At 39.0% G+C, this 24,076-nt stretch overlaps 1 protein-coding gene across 3 annotated transcripts in view; it reads left to right on the top strand.

Moving 5' to 3' along the window:
* Positions 1 to 24,076, top strand: part of rbms3 (RNA binding motif, single stranded interacting protein) — a 292,785-nt gene that overhangs the window by 64,178 nt on the left and 204,531 nt on the right. For all 3 annotated transcript variants that reach the window (XM_086063177.1, XM_086063176.1, XM_086063175.1), the window contains exon 3: positions 15,387 to 15,445. In XM_086063177.1, coding sequence (XP_085919303.1) covers positions 15,387 to 15,445 — 59 coding nt within the window. The remainder of the gene's footprint in view (positions 1 to 15,386; positions 15,446 to 24,076) is intronic.

The following is a 24,076-nucleotide window of genomic DNA, read 5'->3' as shown; positions in this document are numbered from 1 at the left end:
GTCGTTACCTACTTCCTAAGCACAGGTGATGTCATCTTCAGTCGACAGCAAATGGAAACATTTAGTTTTTAAAGGTATCAATTCTACATGAAAAAAATTCATTCTGGACAAAATCTGAACTTTTTACTGCTGAAAATGGCTCAATGCGTCAAGTATCCCTTTAAGAGATATCTCATCTTTAACATGAAGTCACTTGTGAAATTCTGTACATTTTTAAAATTGTAAAATACAACTTGACCCCAGTCTCCACAAATATAAGCATATTTAATTTATGACGGCTACATTTTGACACGGACGTGTCTGCAGCGTTGCGACTGTAATTCCCCCAGTACAGGCTTTCCAAGTAAAGCGCTAAAGGAACAAATTTTGGCACCCCTAATTTGCAGTATGCACTGTTTGACAATTACTTGAAACTGTTATTTTGATAAGATCAACAATTGCCATTGAGTTTTTTGTCTAAAATATCCGTACCGTAGCTATAGTTTGTTTAAACTCTAGATATAAATTTAATTAAATTTAAATTTAATCATGAAATGTCCTGTTGACAAAATTCAGAAATATCTCCGTTCCAAAAATCAAAGTTTGTCTTGAGCTAAGGCTATCCATACTGTATTTGAAGTCAACTACAACTAAAGCATTCTCACCATGTTTAGAATGACGTGCCAATAGCGGTTGAACCAGTAATTAAATGGATTGGGTGCATGCTTATTCTTTGTTTTATTCAACTGGATGGGTTTTAGATTCTTCACAGCCATCAGCCTGATATATTGGTATACAGACAAGCCAAAGGAATGGAAAGTGGCTTTGTTGGGTGTACCGCCAAATAGCAAGAGGCCCTCTTAGTTGCCTGGCTATGATTGAACGAGGAGGTACAGAACAGCCGCTTCTGTGAGAAAGAATTCTTGGCCTCAACCAGCCAGGTTGAGGCACAAGGCCAAACCAAAGCTCAACACAGTCCCGTCCAAACCAATGATTTCTTATGCCAAAATGTACAACTCAGCCTGCAGAACCCAAAACTCTGCAGGGTAAAGCAGACTTTACAAGCTATTAAACGCTCCAATGATTAAAGAGACTCGTTTTTTTTCTTCTTGTTTGCAGTCCCGGTTGTAGAATCTAAACATGGTTTTAATCAGATCGTTGGACAAAAGGTTGAAAGTTAGAAAGTGAGGGATTTTGTTTCCTCTCATCTGGATTAACATAGGAACACTTGACATTCTCTTCCTCCAAACATGTTTATTAATTCTCATTTGGCTCCTCCCACCCAATTTCCGATCCTGAGCTGTACTTCCAAACACAATGACTCAAAGTGACTAGGCAAGCCAAAGCGAGGGCTAATCACCATCAATTGCCCAGATAACCTCTCCCGTGAGTGTTGGCCGAATGACGCTTGGACAACAAATGTATGAGGTATGCTAAGTAAGAATGTAAGGGGTGACCCTGGGACCACCTGTTTTAGGGAGCTACGCAACAGCGTCAGATTATTCCTAATGACTCTCCAGGGTCCACAGTTTACACTTGCTGCCTGGTAATCAGAGATGCCCTATGTGGATTGTGTTTAAAAACAAACTGACTGAGATGAGAGGAAAGTTTTTTCTGGGCCAGATTCAAATAATAATACCAGACCACACACATGGATAAAGAGCCAATCACACTCAAAATGTTCAGCCACAGTATGACATTGAAAATGGTATGTAATTTTGAATTGAATATTAACGGAATCATATTTTTATTTTATTTGCTTGTTTACTAGGTGATGAACGATTGGGGAAAAATCTTTTTTTTTGGACTATAAGTCACAATTTTTTCATAGTCTTGAGACTCAGGTGTGACTTGTATATACAGGAAGTCCTTGAGTTAAGCCGTACACAACCTAAGTCGTTTCGACTTTACGACGCCACGTGCCTCGTCCGTAGCACCTTGTTTATTCATTAATTTCCCACAGTAATCACACCATTTTAAAGTTATTTATAGTTTTGTTGTTACCTTCAGCAACGGACGTCATCGAGCAGGTCGGCTCGCTATCAGGTGCGTCATATTTCCGTGTTTAAGTTTGAATTACCGGTATCTCCGCTCTGCCGTCCGTCAGCAATGAATGTCTGTGCGGAAACACAAAATATTGGTTCCGGTCCGGCGCAAATATGTTTTAAAAAATTACTGTACAAAGTATTTTGATGTAAATTTCGACTTAAGCGATTAAATCCGACTTAAGTCAAAATTTGGGTTACATCGCCAACGTAGGAACGGAACTCGGGCATAACTCCCTGTTTCAAAATTAGTGAACGAGTTAAGGTTGAATTCAAAATTTCCGCTTCTAAGTACGGAAATGTTTAGATTTTTTGTTTTAAATGGCTTCCCTTAACTAGAATCCTGCATCGTATTGTGGCCAAATGTAGAATCCTGGTCGGTTATTGCGCCTTTTGGTGCTGGAAGTAATAAATCCTTGTTGTGGCGGATACAGCATGCTAAGCTAGCGAGGCAGCTGTGGAGATGATCCCTTTGTCACACATCAGTTGCCACGACTATTTCTTCTACTTCTTCTTCTATTCACAGTCACCTTCTGAAATGGAGTGTGTGCGGCAATATTCAACGATTATTGTGATTTGATTTGGAAAAAATCATGATTCAGTTTTCATTGTTTACAGCAAATTTTTATCTTAAGTTGAGTCACTATCAAAGACAACATGGGATTCTCATTAAGGTAAGCCATTTTAAGAAAAAAAAACTTTATTTCTCATCGGAGCAGATGTTTTTCTAAACCAACCGCAACTCGTTTGCTTCCGTCAACACGATTAGGGAATGTTGATTTTGGGTCTTTGTTTTTCTAAAATGTAAATGCAATGTTTTTGACTGGTGCGACTTATACTCTGGAGCGACTTTGTCTGAAAAATACGGTAATCAAAATGATATTTAGGAGTCTATTATTGAAGTAGCATGGTGGCTTGTGATTCACATGTCTGTCGCACATTTCTAACGAATTTTCATGTTCTCCCTGTGCTTGCACGGGTTTTCTTTGTACTACACTCCAAAGTATGCATAATAGGTTAATTTAAGACTCTAAAGTCTAAATGGTCCATAAATGTGTATCCTATATGTCGCGCCAACTAATGACTTGGCATGCATATTACTGTAATACCTTGAATTGTTTTTATGAACAGGAACCGTTACTGTATATTTACCTTGATTAACTGGTTAGTTTTACTGAGATGTTGTTGTTGTTGTTGTGTAAACATACACCAGATAGCTACAGAAATGTGCCGATTGCGACATGCTGAGCAGAAGCATCTGCTCTCCTTGGAACCCGAATCATTTTTATGTGTAAAAAAAAATTTCTCTCACAACCTCCCTTTCTCATTTCACTCCCCCACACATAGCACTTTTTTTTTGTCACTTCCATTCTCACTTACTCTCCTTCTCACCTTTTCTCTCACCTTCCAACATCTATTTCCTCTTCTTATGATATTTATCTCTCTATTTATCTGCACCAACATTTTGTGGGACAGACCGGAAAAATGGATTTGGCTGTGGGCTGATATTGGGAATCTATCCCCCATAAAGTTATCCATGGCTTACACATACTTTGATTGGCTAAAGTTTTGGTACAGAACTAAAACACACTTCTAATACGTATAACACACAGCCGGTCTTAATTAATCTACACATATCTTCTCTTGGCTGGAATGCTGTACTTCCTCTACACTTACCTCAGTCAGTCTTCTTTAAAACACGTAGTTAACCCAAAATACAGTATCTAGACTAGTACCATCAGGTGGTCCCACATTACCCCTGTTCTTGCATCATGCTATTGACAATGTTTACATGCAGTCAGAATTCCGGTTTTTGAAACAATCGTGGTAACACGTTACGTAAACATTACGTAAAGTTACTCCCGTTTACATGCTCATTACGTTTAAAACGTAATTACGTAAGTAACGTCATTTCCGCTTTTAACGCCACGTTCAATAAAATACATTATATTTATGTCACTCATCACGCTAAATAAAGTGTGAAGTGTGGTTCTTTGCTGCAAGCGTCATGATTGTTGACACTGGCTTGAGTATTTCCGGTGTATATAGGCACAAACTGTGTTGAAAACGCAGTGGCGAAATCAGTGTATTTAAGGGAGGCTCCTTTAGCGAGTAAGACAGAGCTGCACATACAAGTCGTGACTACATAGACCAAGATTCCTTGCGAATCAAATAAGCGAAGAAGAAGAAAAGAAGACAAAAATAGCGAGCATTGCGCGCAGCGAAAAACAATGCCCCGATCAATCAAGGTATTCCGAACGCGTTTTATCTGCACACAAATTTGGGTTATGAAAGGGGTTATTGCGCATGTTTACATGGCCTTTCAAAACCCGAGTAATGCCAATATTCGGGTTTTAAAAGGGTTATTGCCTGCATATAAACGTAGTCAATGACTCAGTAAAATTCAGAATATACTACAAATTCCTGTTGATTACTTCCATAGCCTGACTTGACCTTGTCCTAGCTACACCTCTGAGATTCTTGTTCCTCATTCCACTAAACGCCCTCACCATTTCACATATCTTTGATCTATCGCCTGAGAATCCCCATTATCAGCCCCAACTCTGGGGAACTATCTTCTACAATCTGATAGATTTAACAATCCATGGACTGTTTGAATCAGGGCATAACAACTCATTTATGTCATCAAGCTTCAACCCAGATCCCGGGCTCTGGAATGAGTTCTCTTAAGAGTGGTTGGACTCTATTCCACTCTGAAGTTGCCCACGTTGAAAGGCACCGAGCAGTTGTCGGCGTACTTATTGACCCCAGCTCGGTGTCTGTATATTGGGGTTCACCCCAGTGGATAAGAGGGTAGCCGCCTTATGTCCTGATTGTTGTTTGTGAAAAGCTCGGGGTACCCACCATTTGTAGAGTCATTGAATGGTATACAAGAAAGTGCTGCGGTTGGGTACCCACTCTTTGGGACTTAGAGAGACCTGAAAGAGCATATGTGGAAGGAACCAGGGTGGTGTTCTGTTATGGACTTCTGATCTTGACATTGATTGGCCATAAATAACCCCATATGTGAACTTGTCACCAGGACGCCCAAGGTTTGAACTTTGATCTGTCAACTGATCATCACTTGGTGGGGTGCTGGCTTGCATGGTGGGTGAAGATGTCTGTCTGACTTGGCAGACGCAGACTTATTGTGGAGGTCTGTCCGGAGTGTCCGGTCGTTTTGTTTCCAGTGATGGAACATCGTGATTTCCTAGAAATGTGGTAGAAGTGATCGTTTAAAAATGTGAACATCGGCACAGGTTTGTAGAAATACAATGTGTATGGATCTGTTTTCCCTAATTCTTGTGGCAAATCATTAACATGATCGTGTTATCAGCAGGGTTGTTATAATTTGTGAGTTTTCATTCTAGTTAGTTTTGATTTCGTTTTGCTTTGTTTTTAAATTTTGTTAGTTTTAATTAGTTTTCAGGGTGGTTCTGTTAGTTTTCATTAATTTTAGTTATTTAAAAAAAATGCTTAGTTTTAGTGTAGTTTTAGTTAGTTTCAGTATTAGTTTTAGATTAAAATAAAATGTGTATTACTTGTGCTCACTTTTTAAACAAAACACGATGGTAAAATTAGAAAAGTAACACATTTCTTACCTAATGTTGCATTTTGGCTGAGTTAAATGGAAAAAGCAGGCAAGCCGAGCCATTGGAGCCAAAAGTCAAGTATGAAAAATTGTCGCCTTGGAGCAACGTCATCTGAAGAAGCTTTTCTATTGGATGCTGCTAGATAACGTCACTTCTGCATGACACACTTTCAAAAGTCCTTATTCCAGTTAATATAAAATTTTATCTACTTAAAATCACATTTAAAATCATCCCAAAAGGCTCATGCATTAAATTAACTCCGAATCAACCCCTTTGCTCCCGGCTGTTTTACTGGATTTTGACTGATTTTGCAAGGCCCACAGAATATTGTGTTCTATTGCTATAAAAACATGGAACCTACCAAAAGAAAGATTAGTCTCTTCCTTCATCAGGAAAAAAAACCCACATTTCTATCTGTTTCTGTTTGCAGCAATTAGCATTAGAATATAATATAAGTTTAATCATTATTTACAAATCTGTTTTAAACAGTGGGGGAACATCTTGTTGCAACATAACCCTGGTTGATTTCTTATACTCTGCTGCCACCTGCTGGCCGTTTTTGTAATAACTACCATTGCTTCATGCATTCTCTTTAGTTCAGAGGCTGCATCAAAGCCTTCTGTATGCGCTAAAATAAAAATAACATAAAAACGTATAAATACGCATATTTAAAATGGAACGTATTTATACATTCATGGGAGCAAATAAGTTAATTACCAAAGAGTAAGGCTAAAACGAAGGACATTTTCACTTTAATTATAGTTTTGAAATAGTTTAAAATTGTTTTTAAAGCATTTTCGTTTTTATATAATTTCATCAACAAAATTGTTTTGGGAATTTTTGTTTTTTCGTTAGTTTTCATTAACTAAAATATCCTTGGTTGTCAGTTACATTCATTTGAGTACATTTCAGAAGTGTGTATCTCACTGGTAGCCTTTTGCATCAATTAGAACCCAAGAAGTAGCTTCCTTCAAAAAGTTGGTGACCTCTGATGTAAGCATAACATATCAGAATCAAGAATTTTTGTTAGTCACATGCATAAAAAGTGTGTTGTAAAATCATTTGTTGTGGAGATATGCAAATAATCACAGCTTAATGCACATTGCCCAGTGAGCAGTGATTATGCACAGAAAGGTAGGGGATTATAACGCAGGCTGTGCACAATTCATTTAGTTATTCTTCATCAGTCTATAAAAATGTGCACATATTAGTGTTTGTACATACTACTAGAATTGTCAACGTTATTACTCCATAATGATAGTTATAGCTTGACGTTGACTAGTCGTTAATCACATGTTTTTGCCCTGCTTGAGGAGGAGGCAGAGGCGCTTCCATTAATGATGTGTGCGCTGAGTGAAATGAGTCCTTCACCTTAATTGATTTAAATTGTCTTTTATTTCTAAATGCAGCTTTGGTAAGTGAGGAAGAACTAAGGACAATAAAAAAAAAAGCTTGGCTCCATATTTTAGGCCACATTATCAAAATAAATGGAGAGCAGGGAATTATTAAACCCCACACGAAGATGACCTTTGTAAACGCTGCGAGTTCCCAGCTAACAGAACTCGCTGCTGTGGTGGGCCTACAATTGGGAAGACGGTTGTTGTTGTTTTTCTCTGAAATAACGTCTTACAATAACAGGCTTCACCTAGACCATGTCCATGCTCTTGTGTTCCATGTTCTAAATTAATCTAATTTAAAACTTCTGCATATTGTATCTATTTAATCATGTAGTTTGCCATTGACATATGCATACAGTATTTAGTTTGTGGGATTAATAAATAATTATAGTATATTGTTGAGGCCAAAAAAGACATAATACAATCTTAACCATATGAACTGCTGCTGTTTTTATTTTTTAACTTGTTGTAAAAAACGACATTGAAAATTGAATCCTAAACACAAGACCACATTTTTGAATGACCTTTTCCTTTCATAAATTGCCTTTCGATCTTGTTGACTCACAAATAAAATCCAATCTTGAATTTTGCATGCGGTTCCAAGAGACTTACCTCCCCTTTTGGAGCATTTCTTGATGAAATGAATGCTGTTAGCGGAAATTACATCATATAAATGAGTAGTAATGGGAAGTCAAATATTGTGTGAAAGTTCATGTATAAGATAAATGCACAATTGTGATGACCCATACAATAAAACTTCGGCTATTTATTCATGTTTACTATGTTATTTGTAGTTCTAAGTATAAGATTTAAAACCATTAATTTTCTTGAATACTACTGGTAGTTATGTTTTGGGTTCAGGTGACATAGCAGTGGCGTGGTAGCTAATTTCATTCAGAAACATTATAAAAATGTGGTATTGAGATCTGATGCTGGGTTGTTTGAGGATGAATAACAGCTCCAAGGCCATGTGAAGTACTCAGCGGTGTACTCATGACGTCAATTCTGTGATGGTGGAGCGAACAGCTGCTCTGCCTTCTGCCAGGTGTCCAACATCTCGCCTTATTTGTCTTCGTGCCATTGTGTCCAGCTGCCTCTCTTTTTGTACTTGAAACTTTACTTTCATCACTTCTCTTGTACTTCCATTCCCAAAACCCATTTTTTAATATTACACTTCCATTACAACCAAGCTTAAATATAGTGTAGGCTACAACAATTACATAATTAATGGCTAACAAGTTTCCTACAATGACCTGTCAATCCACTTCATAGAAAAATTGAAATTAGAAATCTGGAATGACACTTCATGATTAGATTTTGGCACAATCCGTTATTTTGTTTTTCAAATATGCAACAAATTTATCAAAAAATACATATACTGCAGTTGATTGGTCACTTAGTTAGTTAGTTAGTTAGTTAGTTCTTTACGGGAATAACAAAAATGTAGGTTTGTTCAATTTTCAATTTTTTATTTTCATTTTCATGATACTATACCTGCCGAAGGATTTGCATAATCACCCAACCCAACTTAACCCAGCAGCATTATCAACACTTATATGTATTTCTTCCAATTCAAGAATTGTTCAAAATGACCATTTGATCTCAGAATGTAACTGCAAATTGTTCAAATAGTAATGTCAATGCATGTCAGATCATATCACTTCCAAGTGACACTGCAGTCAATAAAATATCATGGGTTAGACCAACTTTCTATTTTGTTCAATAATGCCTTATAAATAATAACTACACGTGTTAACGTAGCATGTAACCGCATACCTTTTTATTATTGCGTTTGAGCCAGACTAAGCAAAATCAAATAAATTGTTCTCCCAGTATCACAAGAACAGGGAAACGTTATGATAATGAAATGTATTATTAGTTGAATTGAGATACATGCATGTTTGTACATACTGACGAAAGTCCATAAAGGAGATTTGCTTATGATGGATGGATGGATAGATGGATAGATAGATAGATGGATGGATATATGGATGGATGGATGGATGGATGGATGGATGGATGGATGGATGGATGGATGGATGGATGGATGGATGCATGGATGGATGGATAGATGGATAGATGGATAGATAGATGGATAGATAGATAGATAGATAGAAAACAAACAAACAGACAGCTATTTAGCGAGTGAGATAGGTAGGTAGGAAGTTAGATAGATAGATAAAGGTCTAAGTTTTTTTGTTTTGGTGGCCCTTCCAAATAGACAAAGTCTTATTACACCAAGTACCCAAGTTTGAACTTTTCTGCTTGCAGTGACACCCTACTAATAAGTTGTGATTCGAGCCAACTCTCCTCCTGCCCACAGAAAGCTAAAAGCCACTCCTTTCACCCTGATGCTGAAAACGGAATAACTTAAGCCTTTACCATTTTCTCTCCATTCAGTAATGGCGTGTGACATCCCAGTTGCCCTCAACATAACATGAGAACTGAACTCAGGTAGTATTTTTGAAATATTCAGTCAGCTGTCAAACAAACATTGTGCCTCATATTCACCAAATTGCGGCATCTTGGGGTTGAGCAACAATTGCATCACAAGGATCAGCGCGGGTTTGCCCCAGGACAAAAGGAAAGAAATGAAGGATATGGAACAGGAAGGAGCAATGCTTGATTTTACAGAGATAATAAGAAAGAGACAGAGAGGAGTAGAAGCAGGAGATAGGAGAAGATGGATGAGGAGGGGGAGGGCTGAGGGCCAGCAGAGTCAGAGATAAGAGGCTGTGAGAGTGATTGAAATAGGATTAGCCGAGACAAGCCCTGCATCCCGGCCACAGCATCACAGTGTTAAACCTGTGCTTCACAGGGACTGACTCTGTCACATCAAAGCTTCCCTCAGGCCTAGCTGCCATTGAGGCCACAGAGTCGCCAGCAGGGTTGTCCACAGCTGCACACCACCACATCCATGCATATCACACGCTTACCTGTATGTCTCCATTATGGGCAAGGAGGCTGCTGCCGACTTCCACTTGCCTTTTCATCTCATGGCCGTGCTCTTGTCAAGCCTATTTGGGCCAAATTGATGGGCCATTTCTTCAAATTCAGCGAGGCAAGGAGGAATGAGTTGGCATTTGAAATACGGTGTAATATTTTCCTCAAATGTATGACGACCGTATCCCCATACTGAAACACATAGTTATGCCCAGAATTATTCATATCTTGGCCAAATTTGTATTTAAAATGACATTTGTTAGATGTATATATTCAGATTGGAAATGACACAAAGAAGTGGCTATGTCGTGTTTATAAATATTAATGTCAAATAGTCTGCATTTTAAAAATGTTTGATCATTTAGGAAATTAAATATGCACTATTCTAGGCTGCCACAAACCTCTACAAAAAATAGAAACAAAGAGTTATGTTGTAGTTTTTATAGCACCTGTCCTTAGGTCAAGGGTGATCTGGAGTTTATCCAAGCTGACTGGGAAAGAGGCAGGCACACCTTGAACTGGTCACCAGTCAATCACATGTAAACAAAAAAACAACAACAACATCGTGGCGTTTATGGATTTCACTCTGCTTCATCTATTTTTAATTTAGTCCTTCGTCTGGTTTCTTGATGTATCCCTAATCCTGTTGAAATTCAGATGTATCTGGGGTTGGGGAAAAATTCTGGATTTGTAACTCTGTGGGTGGAGGGTGATGCCTGGTTGGTGTTGGATTTCACTTTGCTTCATTGTTCCTTCCTTTGATCCTTCCTCCGGTCTCCTGACAACTTCACGACTCTGGTGGAACTATGAATTATCTGGTTAAGGTGAAGGGTTTCAGGTTTCAGGTGAATTAAAGAGCACAAACTTGTATGCATGCGCATGCACACACATACACACACACACGCACAAAGAGAGCGATGATGATGACATGTTGACTCGAGAAGGATGCCAAATGACTACTGAGCTCTCAAAAAAAGTAAAAAAATAATAATAATAATTCAGTTCCTTGTCCAAATAACTTTTAACATGTCATGACTTCAGAATGTGTGGGGAAACAGAGCATTCAGAGAAAGTCCCACACAAGCACGTGCAGAGCAGGAATATTTCAGATTCGAACACAGGACATCTCAACTGTGAGGCACATTGGCTAACATATATTTTATAATTAAAATCCCTTGTCAAAATTTAAATCTCATAAATAGGGGTGACCAGATTTTCGAAATTAAAAACCGAGACACTACAATTTTGCTGAAAATCAAATAAACAATAAATTCTCACCAGGAACTATTTATAACAATCAATCTGGTGACCGGTGTGTTTAGTAACTAAATGCTATCTTGGTTGACAGTTCAACAGCACGAAACAAACAATGCAGTCACCATTATCCAACTTTTTTTGCTCACTAGTGTTGTGGCTATTTAGTTACGCCCCCCAGATGCAGATTGCCAATATGGCCTGTTTATCTACTGAAGAGTGACAATCCACTGATTGTCTGTGTGTGTGCATGTGTGTGTGTACTTATGCGGTATCTGAATTTGTTGGAACTGGTAGTTTTCTCTCTCGGAACTCATCAGTTCAGAGACACCACCCACCCCACCGCAGCATGCAGTAAATAGAGTCCCCGCCACTCGTTGAGAAATGGCACAATTATCCCCCACTGGTGAAATATGGGCCGGGATGCACCACTGCTCCTTCCCCACAGAATGTGTGTGCTTGCGTGCATGTGTGTGTGTATTCATCACATTTTAGGGACGTGGATTTGTTTCTATAGTCACGTCATGGGGACCAAAAGTGGGAAATTGCTTTAAATTAATCAGAAATGTAGGATCCGTTCGCATTTAAACATAACACACACACACACACACACACCCACAGTCCTTCCAAACATGGTTAATTACCAATGGACCAGCAGATACACATCGCGCGTTTTAACCAGATATTACTTCACACATACGTTTGTAGTCACAAAGCAATGGCGGACTATAAAGTAAGGTATTTTTGGGGGGACGAAACAGAAATCTTTTTGGAATTATTTAAAGAAGCGAATATTACTGCAATTTTAGATGGAAAACGCTACGGTTTATCAAGGATTACAAAAGCAAACTCATACGACGTCATTGCACGGCGCAGTCACTTCCTGTTTTTCTTCTTCTTCTTTTAAATTACTGGTGGATCACATCTCCGTGGTGCATAATGTATATCGCCACCTCCAGCAGCGGAGTCCTCTCTCAATATTCACAAAAGAAGAACAGATGGGAAGTCGCATGTCCGTTTTGCACATTTTCAGTGAATTTGCTTAAAAAATTCGAAACAATTGGATGGAAACCTGACTTTTGTCAACTGTTCTGATTAGGAATAAGCCAAGGAAAAAATCTAACATTTGTTTTTAAATGCTTTGCTTTGCTTACTGTTCTAAAGACTTACTGATCTAATGAGACAGGACCGCCTTCTAAAGAGTTTAATTTCAGAGACATTTACTGTATGTCCATCCATCCAGCCATCGTCTTAAGCGCTTGTCCTCACAAGGGTCGCGGGGTGCGCTGGAGCCTATCCCAGCTGGCTTTGGGCAGTAGGCGGGGTACACCCTGAACTGGTTGCCAGATATATTGTATGTATCTTCTTTTAAAAAACAACAACAACAACTTCTGGGTTCAGTGGTGCCAATCTGTAGTGGGAATGCATTCTAGCAGTGACTCTTTAGCTCAGCGCTTGGCATATCTAGCAAACTCTTCTCCATGATTATGTCTGTCACAGATCCCCAGATACTGTCAAATCAGGAGCACTACCTGTAGATGTTGAATGAGGTATTTTCCCCAGCAAGGTCATTGACTAAGGCAGGCACGACTTGTTCCTCATGCTGTGAGCGACTGCAAACCCTACACACTCTAACCTAAGCCCTCCAATGTTTGCTGAAATGTTTGATCACCCTATGTAGAATCTGAACCTGACTAAGACTGAAATATTGAGGATGTCGGCCCCAATCGATGCAGCGCTCACTAGTCTAAAAATCATTATAGCAGCAATTGATGAAACAAATTTGCAATTGGTCAACCTCAGGGAGAGATGTTTAAGAATCGTATGGGTTTTGTACTGCAGTCACACAAATACTTGGGTTCAATTAAGCCTCTGATACAGCCAATAACTTCTTGGCAAGAAGACCAAAACTCAAACACGATTGCTTAATATCAGGAAAAAGAAAAAGGCTCATTTTCATTTATCTTGGTCAAGACACTATAGCTGATCAACTCCTACTAGAATCACAAGGTGTCTTTTGCTCAACCATTAACATGGTCATCCGTGTTTGTCAGCTAAAAGAAAAACTCAAACCTGAAATCCTTGTAGATGGTCTTTGTAGGACTACGTTACTCAAATTCCACAACGTTAAAGCCATATAACAGTTTTGAAGCTCCCAATCAGAAGAATTCCTAATCCTGTGAGGAATAAAAAGGGCAAATTGACTGCTTTTTATCTGCCCAAAACACTTTACTTTGCCTCTCATTCACACATACCAGTGGTTAGCTGCTGTCAGGTTCACTGGGAGCAAATTGGGGTTTATTTTCTTGCTCAAGGACATTTTGACATGGTTACCAGGGGTGAGGATTGAACCCATAACCTCACAGATGCACGACAACCACTCTACCACTGAGCCATGCTGCCTACAGTAAATCTTCGTCCTTGCACACCGTTTTTAGAGTCCCCTTCTCTGCACATTCAATCTTGCAGTACTCCATGCAAAAGTGTAAGCGCAAATCATTCTTGGTCCGGAAATACTTCATGCTGCCGACACTGCCTCTGTCTCTTACTCAGAAGCTGAACTATAGGGCCTTTGCTCCGCATTCACATAAGTCAGTGTAGGTTATGGCTTGTACACTGGCGTAACAAAGTTGATTTGTTTACCCGGCCAACATGGATATCCCCCACACATCAGCTTAAATAACGATACCTCGGCAACTTCAACAGCCTGGAACAAGAACTAAATGTGCATATTGGCAAAGCTTCAACAAGTCTTGAAAAATAAGCAAGCATTTCTGGACACAATGACTTTGTGACGGCTCAAAATCAGGATTTACCATTCACGTTATCTCTGCTTGGTTGGTCACCTCTGCACGGTGTATGACCCCGGCTGCTAAAAGCAATTATTTATCATTAGCTAGCATGTGCCTCTTGGCCAGGGCAAATGCCCCACCTCAGGTCCAAGGATGTTCTCAAACATGATCTCTCTGCCTTCACAATCAACATGAACACAAGGTCAAATCTTGCATATTGAAAACCATCCTGGCGTTCAGCCGTTGCAGCTGCAGGCCTCTGAGGACTCATATTATAGCTCTCTGGAAGATGTGAAATGTCAAGTTGACGCAGAAACTTTTTTTTAAACCCCTTTTAGGTCCAGAATTAAAAATATGTTTTGATCATCTAATATAGCCACTTAACTTCTACACGACCTGTATGGTATTAGACCTTTTGCAAAATGTTCAGTGACTCTTAGAAATGTCATTGAGCAGCGTGTGCATTTGAAGTCATCCATACTTGAGCTTATTAACCTCAAGTGACTTCTCTCAGTGGCCTTTAACAGTAGTGTTACTTGGCAATTCCTAGTAGTACGAAATAAATGACTCTAAACAGAACGGCAGTCAGTAGAGCACCATATTGTTGTCCAACCACATTGTAGCAATAATCAATTGGCACGTACTCTGAAGCAGTAGATCACATTGAATGGTCTTTATTGTAAAGTCACACACCAAAACATAATAGTGGTGGCAAATCCAGGTCCAGAAAGTAAAAACCCTGCCACAGTTTGGCTTTAGCTCCTAATGCTAGCTAGCTAGTTAGCTCCCTAGCAGGTAAACAAGCACCATGGGAGCTAGCTAGGGAGCTATCTAATTTAGGGTGACCATATTCCCATTTCCCCCCCAAAAAAGGACACTTGCCCCAGCCTGGAAACTGTGGTACCAACCGGATATTTATAGATCCCCCCGGACGCCCGAACAGGACGTAAGAAAATGGTCTGTCCTTCCAAATGGGGATGTTTGGTCACTAGCTCCTGAGGCTCAAGCCAAACTGTGGCAGGATTTTTACTTTCTGGACTTGGATTTGGCACCTCTGACTGGGATAGCCAACTAAGCTCTACTATATCTTAGAAAAAAAAAAAGAAAAAAAATAGGTGCAGTGGTCACATGGTTACCACACCTGGCTCACAGTTTTGAGGTTGCATTCAAGTCCAGGCTATGGCTTTCTTGTGTGAAGTTTGCATGTTCTCCATGTAATTTTGATACCAACAACAAACAAACAAACAAGCAATACCCCGTCCCCCTCAGAGTCAGTGAAATTACTTTCTACAGCCAGTGTATGTCTTTACTAAGCCATGTGTATAGATGGTTGCTTTTGGTCATTCTGGGTTTACACATGCTATTAATTTTCTGTCTTTGCAGGTATGGGAAGATTGTGTCAACAAAGGCCATTCTGGATAAGAACACCAACCAGTGCAAAGGTAGGCCATTTTGTCTTGCACATATACTCACATTTTTACACAAACTATCACTACAAACTTCAGAACTTCCATAATAAGTATACTGCGGCTATGCAAGGTCGCTGTACCTCACTCCTTCCTTTGTATTGACATTGACGGTCTTTATGTGAACGTTTGCACATTTAATTGTGTGTACATACAATCCTGATATGAGTGGCTCATTGCTAATTGTTTCGAGAGCAGACACTGTACACACAGACATGCTTGAACATACTTCAGTACAAGACCAATTAATGAGCAAACAAACCAACCAGTATGGGATCCAATTTAACTACTATTATTGTGGCGCTCATGTTCTCGGTGTGCTTCTTTAAATTCCCTCCTTTTTTTCTGTTCTATTTATATAAAGTAATTTTTTCTCATTTTAAAAAAAAAAATAATTTTTTTTTTTAAATCTTTTTTTTTTGTCTTAATAAATACAGTGCATGTGGGTTGTGATTGTCCTGTGCATGTGGTCTCTATAGGTTGCATTAACATTAGTGTTAGGTTAGAGTTACATGTTTGAATGCACTTGTATACCAATTAATAGAGGTGCCAAATCTAGGTTCAGAAAGTAAAAATCCTGCCACAGTTTGGCTTTAGCCCCTGATGCTAACTAGCTAGCTCCCAAAATGGTGAACAAGTGCTATGGGACCTAGCTATCTAGCAACAGAGGTGGCTAATGCAGGTCCAGAAAGTAAACACCCTGCCACAGTTTAGCTTTAGCCCCTGATGCTAGCTAGTTAGCTCCCTAAATGGTGAACAAACCCCATGGAGCTAGCTAGCTAGCACCTGGGGCTAAAGTCAAACTGGGGCAGGGTTTTAATGAGCAAAATTGTCCCTATGAATACATTTAAATTGTTATCAATAATTTGTCACTCTCGTGTATTCTTGGTTCTTTTCAACCACGGCAACCATGTATCTGTGAATACATTTGTTTTTTGTCCTTCTGTGTTTAGGTCCTAGCAAGTCTGGATGGTCTTAAGGGGTGGAGGGAAAAAAAGTGACAGAGCGAAAAGAATGATTGGGGTGAATGTATTCCTTTGCTACTTGCCCTGAGGTATCAAGCAGCAGTGTTTAAGAGCGACTGACGTTCAATCATTCTATAATTGCTTTATGTGTGTGTCAAAAGGGTGGCTTTCCAAATTGAACTTGACTTCTTAACTCACACTTGAGTTTATCTTAGAATGTATGCTTGGGGTCAAAATGTAGTCAAAAAGAACCACTGCCCTTTATAATACAAGAAAAAGGAAAATGTGAAATGCTGGTGTACTAGTAGGCATCAAAGTAGAAACATCAATGCAAATCTATAATGTGACACTTCACAATGCAGATGCAAACTGTTAGGAAACAAATATAAATTGTGTTAATACATTATTAAGTGTAATAATGTTGTAAAATGAAAAATATCAAATATTGATTATTATTATTTTCAAAACATAATGACAATAAATGGAATATACATGGACTGGTGGTCCTATTTTTATTTATTTTATATTTTTTAATGTAATGAGCTTAAGTGTTCACACTTAAAACTGCTGGGTCAAAAATTGGACCAACCCACTACTTGGGTCAATTAAACCTAATTTAGTTTTTACTCAAAACAACCCAAATATTTTTGTTTTGGGTTTTTTCCGGATCAATCAACCCCTTAAGAAAGTATTTTTTGATCCAAAACAATCTTTTTTTTTGTCTTTTAACCAAAATTGTGTTATTTATTTCTGAACCAACAGTTTTTAGATAGTTTTATAAAAGAAAAGAAAACAAAGATTTTTTTTTGGATGATCCAAAAAACAATGCGATCTGTGACTCAAATGCTTGATCCCATCTGTGATTTTTTTTTTATTCGTTGCACCACTAATGGATTTACTAATATGACACAGTGATAGACGCTGATATTCAGCATTTTGCCAAATATTGTCATCAGCCTTTATGAAGACTCATACAGCCGATAATAGATCAATTTAACATTGAGTTTACATCAGGGAATTATTTATTGAATGTTCAGTTCACTTTCTAAGAGATGCTGATGACTTTTGAAATTCTCTCTAAGATTAGTTCAAATTTAACATTTCAGATATTGCGAAATTTTGGAAAACTTTATTTACTGTAGAAAACAAAAGGGAACTATTTACTTGTTGACGTTTTTATTTAACTTTTTAAGATACACTAATGACCCTGGGAGGTCACTGAACTTTTTGTTAGAATTTTAAAACAGAGGGCCACGTATAAATTTATATTTTTTTAGAGGGTGGGGGCAATATTCAGAGAAAAAACTCATACGTTTTTTTTCTCTGAATCCGTCCTGTAAAAAAAATAAAAATAAAAATATATAATATTCTGTCGTAGTGTATTGAGAGTAAGTTTAGAAAAAAATATATTTTGCAAATCTTAAAAGTTGTTCAATAAACATATATTTAAAAAAAATCAACGAAGTTAATAGTTGGAATTTTGACGCCAATATTTTCCTTTTCTTTTAGTGAAAATTAATATCGGCTACAAATATGGGTTATTGGCCTCCTTGACTAAGAGCGATGTGGACTTTTACTGGTCTCAATGGAGAAAAAGTAAGCAGAGAAGGTGACTTATTTCTAGGATGAGGTAATAGCTTGGTCTTGATCACAGGTTATCCTTCTCCATTTCAAGCTGACCTAAGTTTTACTCCTCTCCACTTCGCACTGTGCGTTTTCCCATGAGTCACCCTCCCAGAATGCAGTGCTGCTGAGATGACAGGAAGCAAAAATATAAGCACACATATTTTATGAGTGGAAAGGATGGATTGCGTCTACTGAGAGCTGGTGTTGGATAAAGGTGATATATGTACAGGGAGACAGTGAGAGGGCTGTGTAACCTTGAAAAGAAAATATTCTTTCTTTTGCATATGAAAAAGGAGATTCGGCGAAGAGCGCAATCCCCTCCAAAATAGTGTTTAAATGATGAGAAATAATCTGGAATAAATGGAATGATTTTTGGATTATACACCTGGGTAATACAGCACGGCATTCCCCAGATATAATGCAAATGTTGCCCACCACAGGGCTATGCAGCAATGGCTGCTGTATTTAAAAAAATATATTCTATGTGCATGTTGACCTTTTGCCCACATATAAACAGTTTTGGACGACTGAAACAAAACTTTTGTTTAACTCTGACCAGGGTAAAGACTTTTCAGTGTAGCTGGAGGAAATATTTGATATATACAAATATATTTTAGCTTGTCCTTTCTGCTGTTTTCTCAATCATATAATATTGTACACAGTAAATTTGGTAGAGTAAATTTGGCACTATTTAGGGTGGGATCAAATAGACTCAGTTTTAGAGTAATATTTACACTTGGGAGAGAGTAAACTAAAGATCTGGGGGGGGGGGGTAAATAAAAGTCACCTCAAGGGTTGAGGAACAAACTCACAACCTTCAGCTTGGGAGACAACCGATCTACTCCCTGAGCTATGCAGCTTCTGCTGTGTTAGTATATCACTCATGTCAGCTTGAATCTTCCTAACGCCAAGAGACCAAAAACTATGTCTTTGGTCTATTGGAGATAAGCAAACAGTAGAATCAGACATGTTGAATCGGTAAGATAAGCAAACAGTAGGAGGAGAATAGCTTAGGTGGTAGTGTCTCCTAAAATGAAGGCCGTGAGTTCGTTCCTCAACCCTTGAGTGACTTTTTTTTATTCTTTATTTTACTCTCTTCCTAGTGTAAATTTTAGCCTAGGTAATCTATTTGGTCCTTATCTAAATAGAGCCAAATTTACTCTACATAGAGCCAAATTTACTCTACAGAATTTACTGTGTATCTAACAGTAGAACATGGGGTATAATGTTGCCTTACCCGTGCATACGTTATGCCATCTTTTCCACATAATTGGTTTCTGTACACGATCTGTACTTTGATTTTCTTCAAGAAACACAAAGTTTTGATTCCAATAAGTGAACTGTGTCTGCACATTTTGCTCTTCTGTTGAGATATGAAGTTGAATAACCTCAACAACTCATTCATTCACTACACAGAAGATTGCTTTAACAAGGCCAAACTTGAACAGGCGAAGTATGTCTACTGAAAAGTCTTCTTCTCGCGCTAAAAAGATGTGGTTACGCATTGGTTACAGTTGTTCAGCTTCCTGACCCTGACACATTACATTTCAGCCTGGTAGCTGATCACTACTCATCACAGACAAACATCGCCTTTCAGATGAGTGAGAGCACTGCCTAAAAAACACCTGAGCAAGTTCCATAAAGAAGCTAGTACCACCAGTCTCTAGTTTAGGCCAAAATGGCTGGTGTGGTCCCCACCTTCAAACCAAATTTGTGGTCAGATCTTTAAGTAGTCACTGACAGAGTAGTGCTTCATCCACCTGACCTCCATGCAGGCAGCATGGAGGTCAGTTCAAACTCACTGATGGTGTGAATGCAAGTTTAACAGATATTTGTCTCAATATAGGCCCTATAATTGGATATAGTCTGCCTTTCGCCTGAGGTCAGTTGAGAAAGGCTCTAGCCTATCGCAGCCCTAAACGCGATAAGCGGTGTATATATAATGGATGGACTATTCAGGTAAAGACTGAATGTCAGCACAACTTGTTGATGAAAGCCACCATAAAGTATAGTGGAGAACGGAGGACCACACATCGATCGAGCTTTCTCACCAAGGTAAAAATTCATTCCTACACTGCTCCACCCACCCAATCGAAATGCAACAATTTTAAATTAGCCATAAGAGAATACTACACAAGTGGTTAGCTTGGCCCACATTCCTTAGCATAGTTATAATCATGCCCCAAATCAGTCATTACTGCAATATTTGACGACCATCGTGACTAGAGGTATGAACCATTAAACAGTTAAAATTCAGCATATGTCAGCTAATGTAGCCTCTACTTTCAAAAGGCTCTTCAGAATTAAAATGTGAATCTTGTGATTAGTTACCATTACTTTTTTTGCCAAAATGCTGCCTGTTTGACCATTTAGGGCCAGTGTAATTCTTGTCGGAATGAGCTAAAAAGTCACCAAGTGATGCAGTCGACTTAAGGACTTTGATGGACCAATCCGTCGTCGTAGAGTGTCTGGGGGTCGTTTTTGATGGATTCAACATGTTGAATCGGCGTTGGACCCCTGTGACATTTGATCACTCTGATTGCAGAGGTAGCAAATCCGGGTCCAGAAAGTAAAAACCCTGCCACAGTTTGGCTTTAGCCCCTTGTGCTAGCTAGCTAGCTCCCTAGCAGGTAAAGGAGCACCCTGGGAGCTAACTAGGTAACTTGCTAGCTAGGACCTGGGGCTAAAGCCAAACTGTGGCTGGGTTTTTAATTTCTGGACCTGGATTTGACATCTCTGTCTGATTGGCTGTTACCCAGTGATTGCTGTTTTCCATCTACAATTACAGTAACACTCACTTCTATAATTAATTCCAAAAAGATTTCTGATTCGTCCCCCCACAAACATAACTTACTTTCTCGTCCGACATTGCTTTCTGACTACAAATGTACGTGTGACGTAATATCCGGTCAAAACATGCGACGTGTATCCGGTCTTGCCAGCAGTTATTCGCAAAACCTGTTTCCATCGCCAAAATTCGCATTTTCCTTTTTTTGATACACTTCAAAATCCACCACCTCTAAGCGTAAAAACTTTTTTTGCAAATTTTGGGCCCTTTTTCCAATTTCTAGCGTTCCCATTCAGTTTTATTTTCGCGTTTCTTGAAAATTTGAATAAAAATGGGTGGATGGAAACCCAACTAGTGATGAATAGTGACTACCGCCACCGATGCTATGGACAGCTATTACTTCTCACGCAACTTTGCGTCAGTGTCTGTCTATTGCGGTGTATATTTCCACCTTTTCAGGGTATGACGTGACGATGGTCAGGTCGACGCCACAGGCGGTAGACTTCGTTACATTTGGCTGACGTTGGATTACAAAGGCTTTAAGATGTACACAGTCAGAGATGTCAGGCCACCAAAACATGCTGTAATAAATCTTGTTTTGTGGTAATACATCTTGTTTTATGGATCAGTACATCTAGGGAACATCATTGTTTTTTGTTCATATAGCTGTCTGTCAAGTCACGCACGCACACACAATTCCTTCTTAATATCAGGTAGACGTTTGAGGTCCATACCTTCTAGACAGATTTGGGTCAAATCACAGAAAATTCACTATCAAAGAGAAGTTAATTTCTGGGTTGTCTGATTCACTTGTTCGGGCTGTTGCAAGTCTGGTCGAGAGTTGTTAGTGTCTGTCTAGGGTAGCGGGGGAATGTGGAGCAATTGGCCCTCCAGACTGGTGGTAAGACCATTGGATGAATTTATGGTGTGTCCGAAATTTCATGGCCCTTGACAGTCAGCCTGAACGGCTGAAGCAGTTACAACTACATTTCCTAAATGCTCAGCTGTTTTCTCTCATAGAGCAAAGGGGATGAATAGCTTGCTGAAATCACGTTATGAATCATGCCGTTGTATGTTCGTGTTGTGTCCTATGCGAACAATGTGTTCAAATGAACAATGCATTTGAATGAATGGAATCACTCCATGAACCGATTCGTTCCTTTTTCAGTTCAGTTGAGCTCACTCAGTTGTGAGTGTGTCGATGTGGAACTGCTGCATGCTGTTACTCACCCGTAGGTCATAGGAGAGTACCCAATGCATGCAGGCGGGGAAGGTACATTGCTGAATGGAACTTGTGAAAATGACGATAAGTATCAGTCAGTGAACGACCAAATGTATTGATTCAGCCATAACTGATTCGAAATAGAGCACTCACAGTTTCCTCATTTGTTTGGCTCATTTTAAGACTAGAAAGAAATAACTTAAAAATAACAAAAACAACCATATGCACTCATACAGTATATATGGTGTGTTTTCACAAAATCAGGCGTATGTCGCAGAGGGGGTGGGGGGTGTTAGGGGGTCTAAAATAATACATTTTTAGATTTTTCCAAAAAGGATTCCACCCCATTGACAAAGATTGACTAGGGTATTTTTGGAAGAGGTATTTTATTTTCATTTCCCAGCAGCCCAAATTCTAAAACTGTAGTCAGTGTATGAAAAAACGTAATTAGCAGATAACGTTTATCATTAGTCAACGTGTTTTAAGAATAACCCGGAGTTCCTCGTCTCTAACGTCACTTCACAAAGTTGAAATAATGTGACCCTCCAGCACAAAATTAAACGAAAGACAGACATGTGTACGGCCATTTTCCCAACAACGCCAGTCGGTAGGTCAGGGTGACTGGGACGCTACAGTTTAGCTGAATATCAAATATACAATAAATTCTCACTAAATTAATCCCTAGTCAATCTTTGTCAATGGGGTGGAATCCTTTTCGTCGATGGGGAGTTGGGGGTATTACTTTAGCTAATACTAAGAGCTTTCTTGGTTGACAGTTTGACAGTGTTAAACAAGACAATAAACTAACTCATCTTTGGAAGTTGGCTGTGCAGTTTACCTTGTGCCGGTCCCACATTGGAAACATGCCGCCAGACAACTAAGCTTGCGTTGACGAGTGACCACATCAGTAGGACTACAATTCCCATGTTCCCATGATTCTTAGACAAGGAAGCAAGAAGAAATTCTAGTTCCTGTAGAACAAAAACACATCTGCTACCGATTAGATGCACATGAGAATGCAAACGTGAATTTGGAAATACTGTATATAGGAAGGAATTTAACAGTTAAATTCCCTTTAATGGGTTTATCGCATGAATCGTTATGACACCTGTGTGATTTACATACACATGGCAAAAAGATGGAACGCCGGGACGGGACCTGCGTAATATTGGGACAAAACAATGGGGTTGGCGAAATCTGCCAGGTCGCGGGAACCAATGCTTAAAAACAGGACTGTCACAGTCAAAACAGGACATCTACGGTTGGTTAACCCTTCCTTACCTAGCAGAAGTGAATAGATCATGGGATCCGGACACCAGTGAATTTTTGTAATCCAGATGTAGTTAATCGTCAATTCCAGGATGTCTTTCTTTACAGGTTCTATTTCTAAACATATTACTATAGAACCTGTTTCTTTGTTAGCAGTGGCATACAGAGTGCAAATGCAGCTGAAATGTTGTATTCTTCTTTGAACATTTGAAGTTGTGAAACCAATAGGACTCAAGTGGAGCAGTAATGACCTGAATGAAAAGTGTGAAACAGTCAAACTGTGACTCAGTCGCTACATGAAGTGTGAGCCATCAATAGTTAGACTGTACTATGTAGACAGAGTTTGAGAGAGTCTATTATTGAGTCAAACAGAGCTGTTTGTTTCTCAGTATTCTAATGAGAATTCAATAATGTATGCAAAAACTTGTCTGTGACCCAATGTTTATACAGTAGTCTCCACTCTACTTTTGGAGATATTCACTATGTCCACTCATATAGGAATAGTGTGGCCAACTTATTGACCATTTGTGTTGTAGAATGAGAACATTTGGGTTTAACATCCAAAGATGAATATGAGATGAGATCAATATTTCAGCTACTATTTCCAGGTACTTACATCTGGATCTGATTCCCAAAAGGACTCACTCAAACACCTTAGTGAGAGACCAATAATCCAATATATTCCCTTGGTTTAGAATCACTTCTCCACACTTCTCATTGCTTATGTATCAACCCCG

The sequence above is a fragment of the Leptonotus elevatus genome, chromosome 19, assembly GCF_054856555.1.
Source record: "Leptonotus elevatus isolate MCC_2025b chromosome 19, RoL_Lele_1.0, whole genome shotgun sequence".
NCBI lineage: Eukaryota > Metazoa > Chordata > Actinopteri > Syngnathiformes > Syngnathidae > Leptonotus > Leptonotus elevatus.
This window is presented reverse-complemented; position numbering and strand designations above follow the sequence as displayed.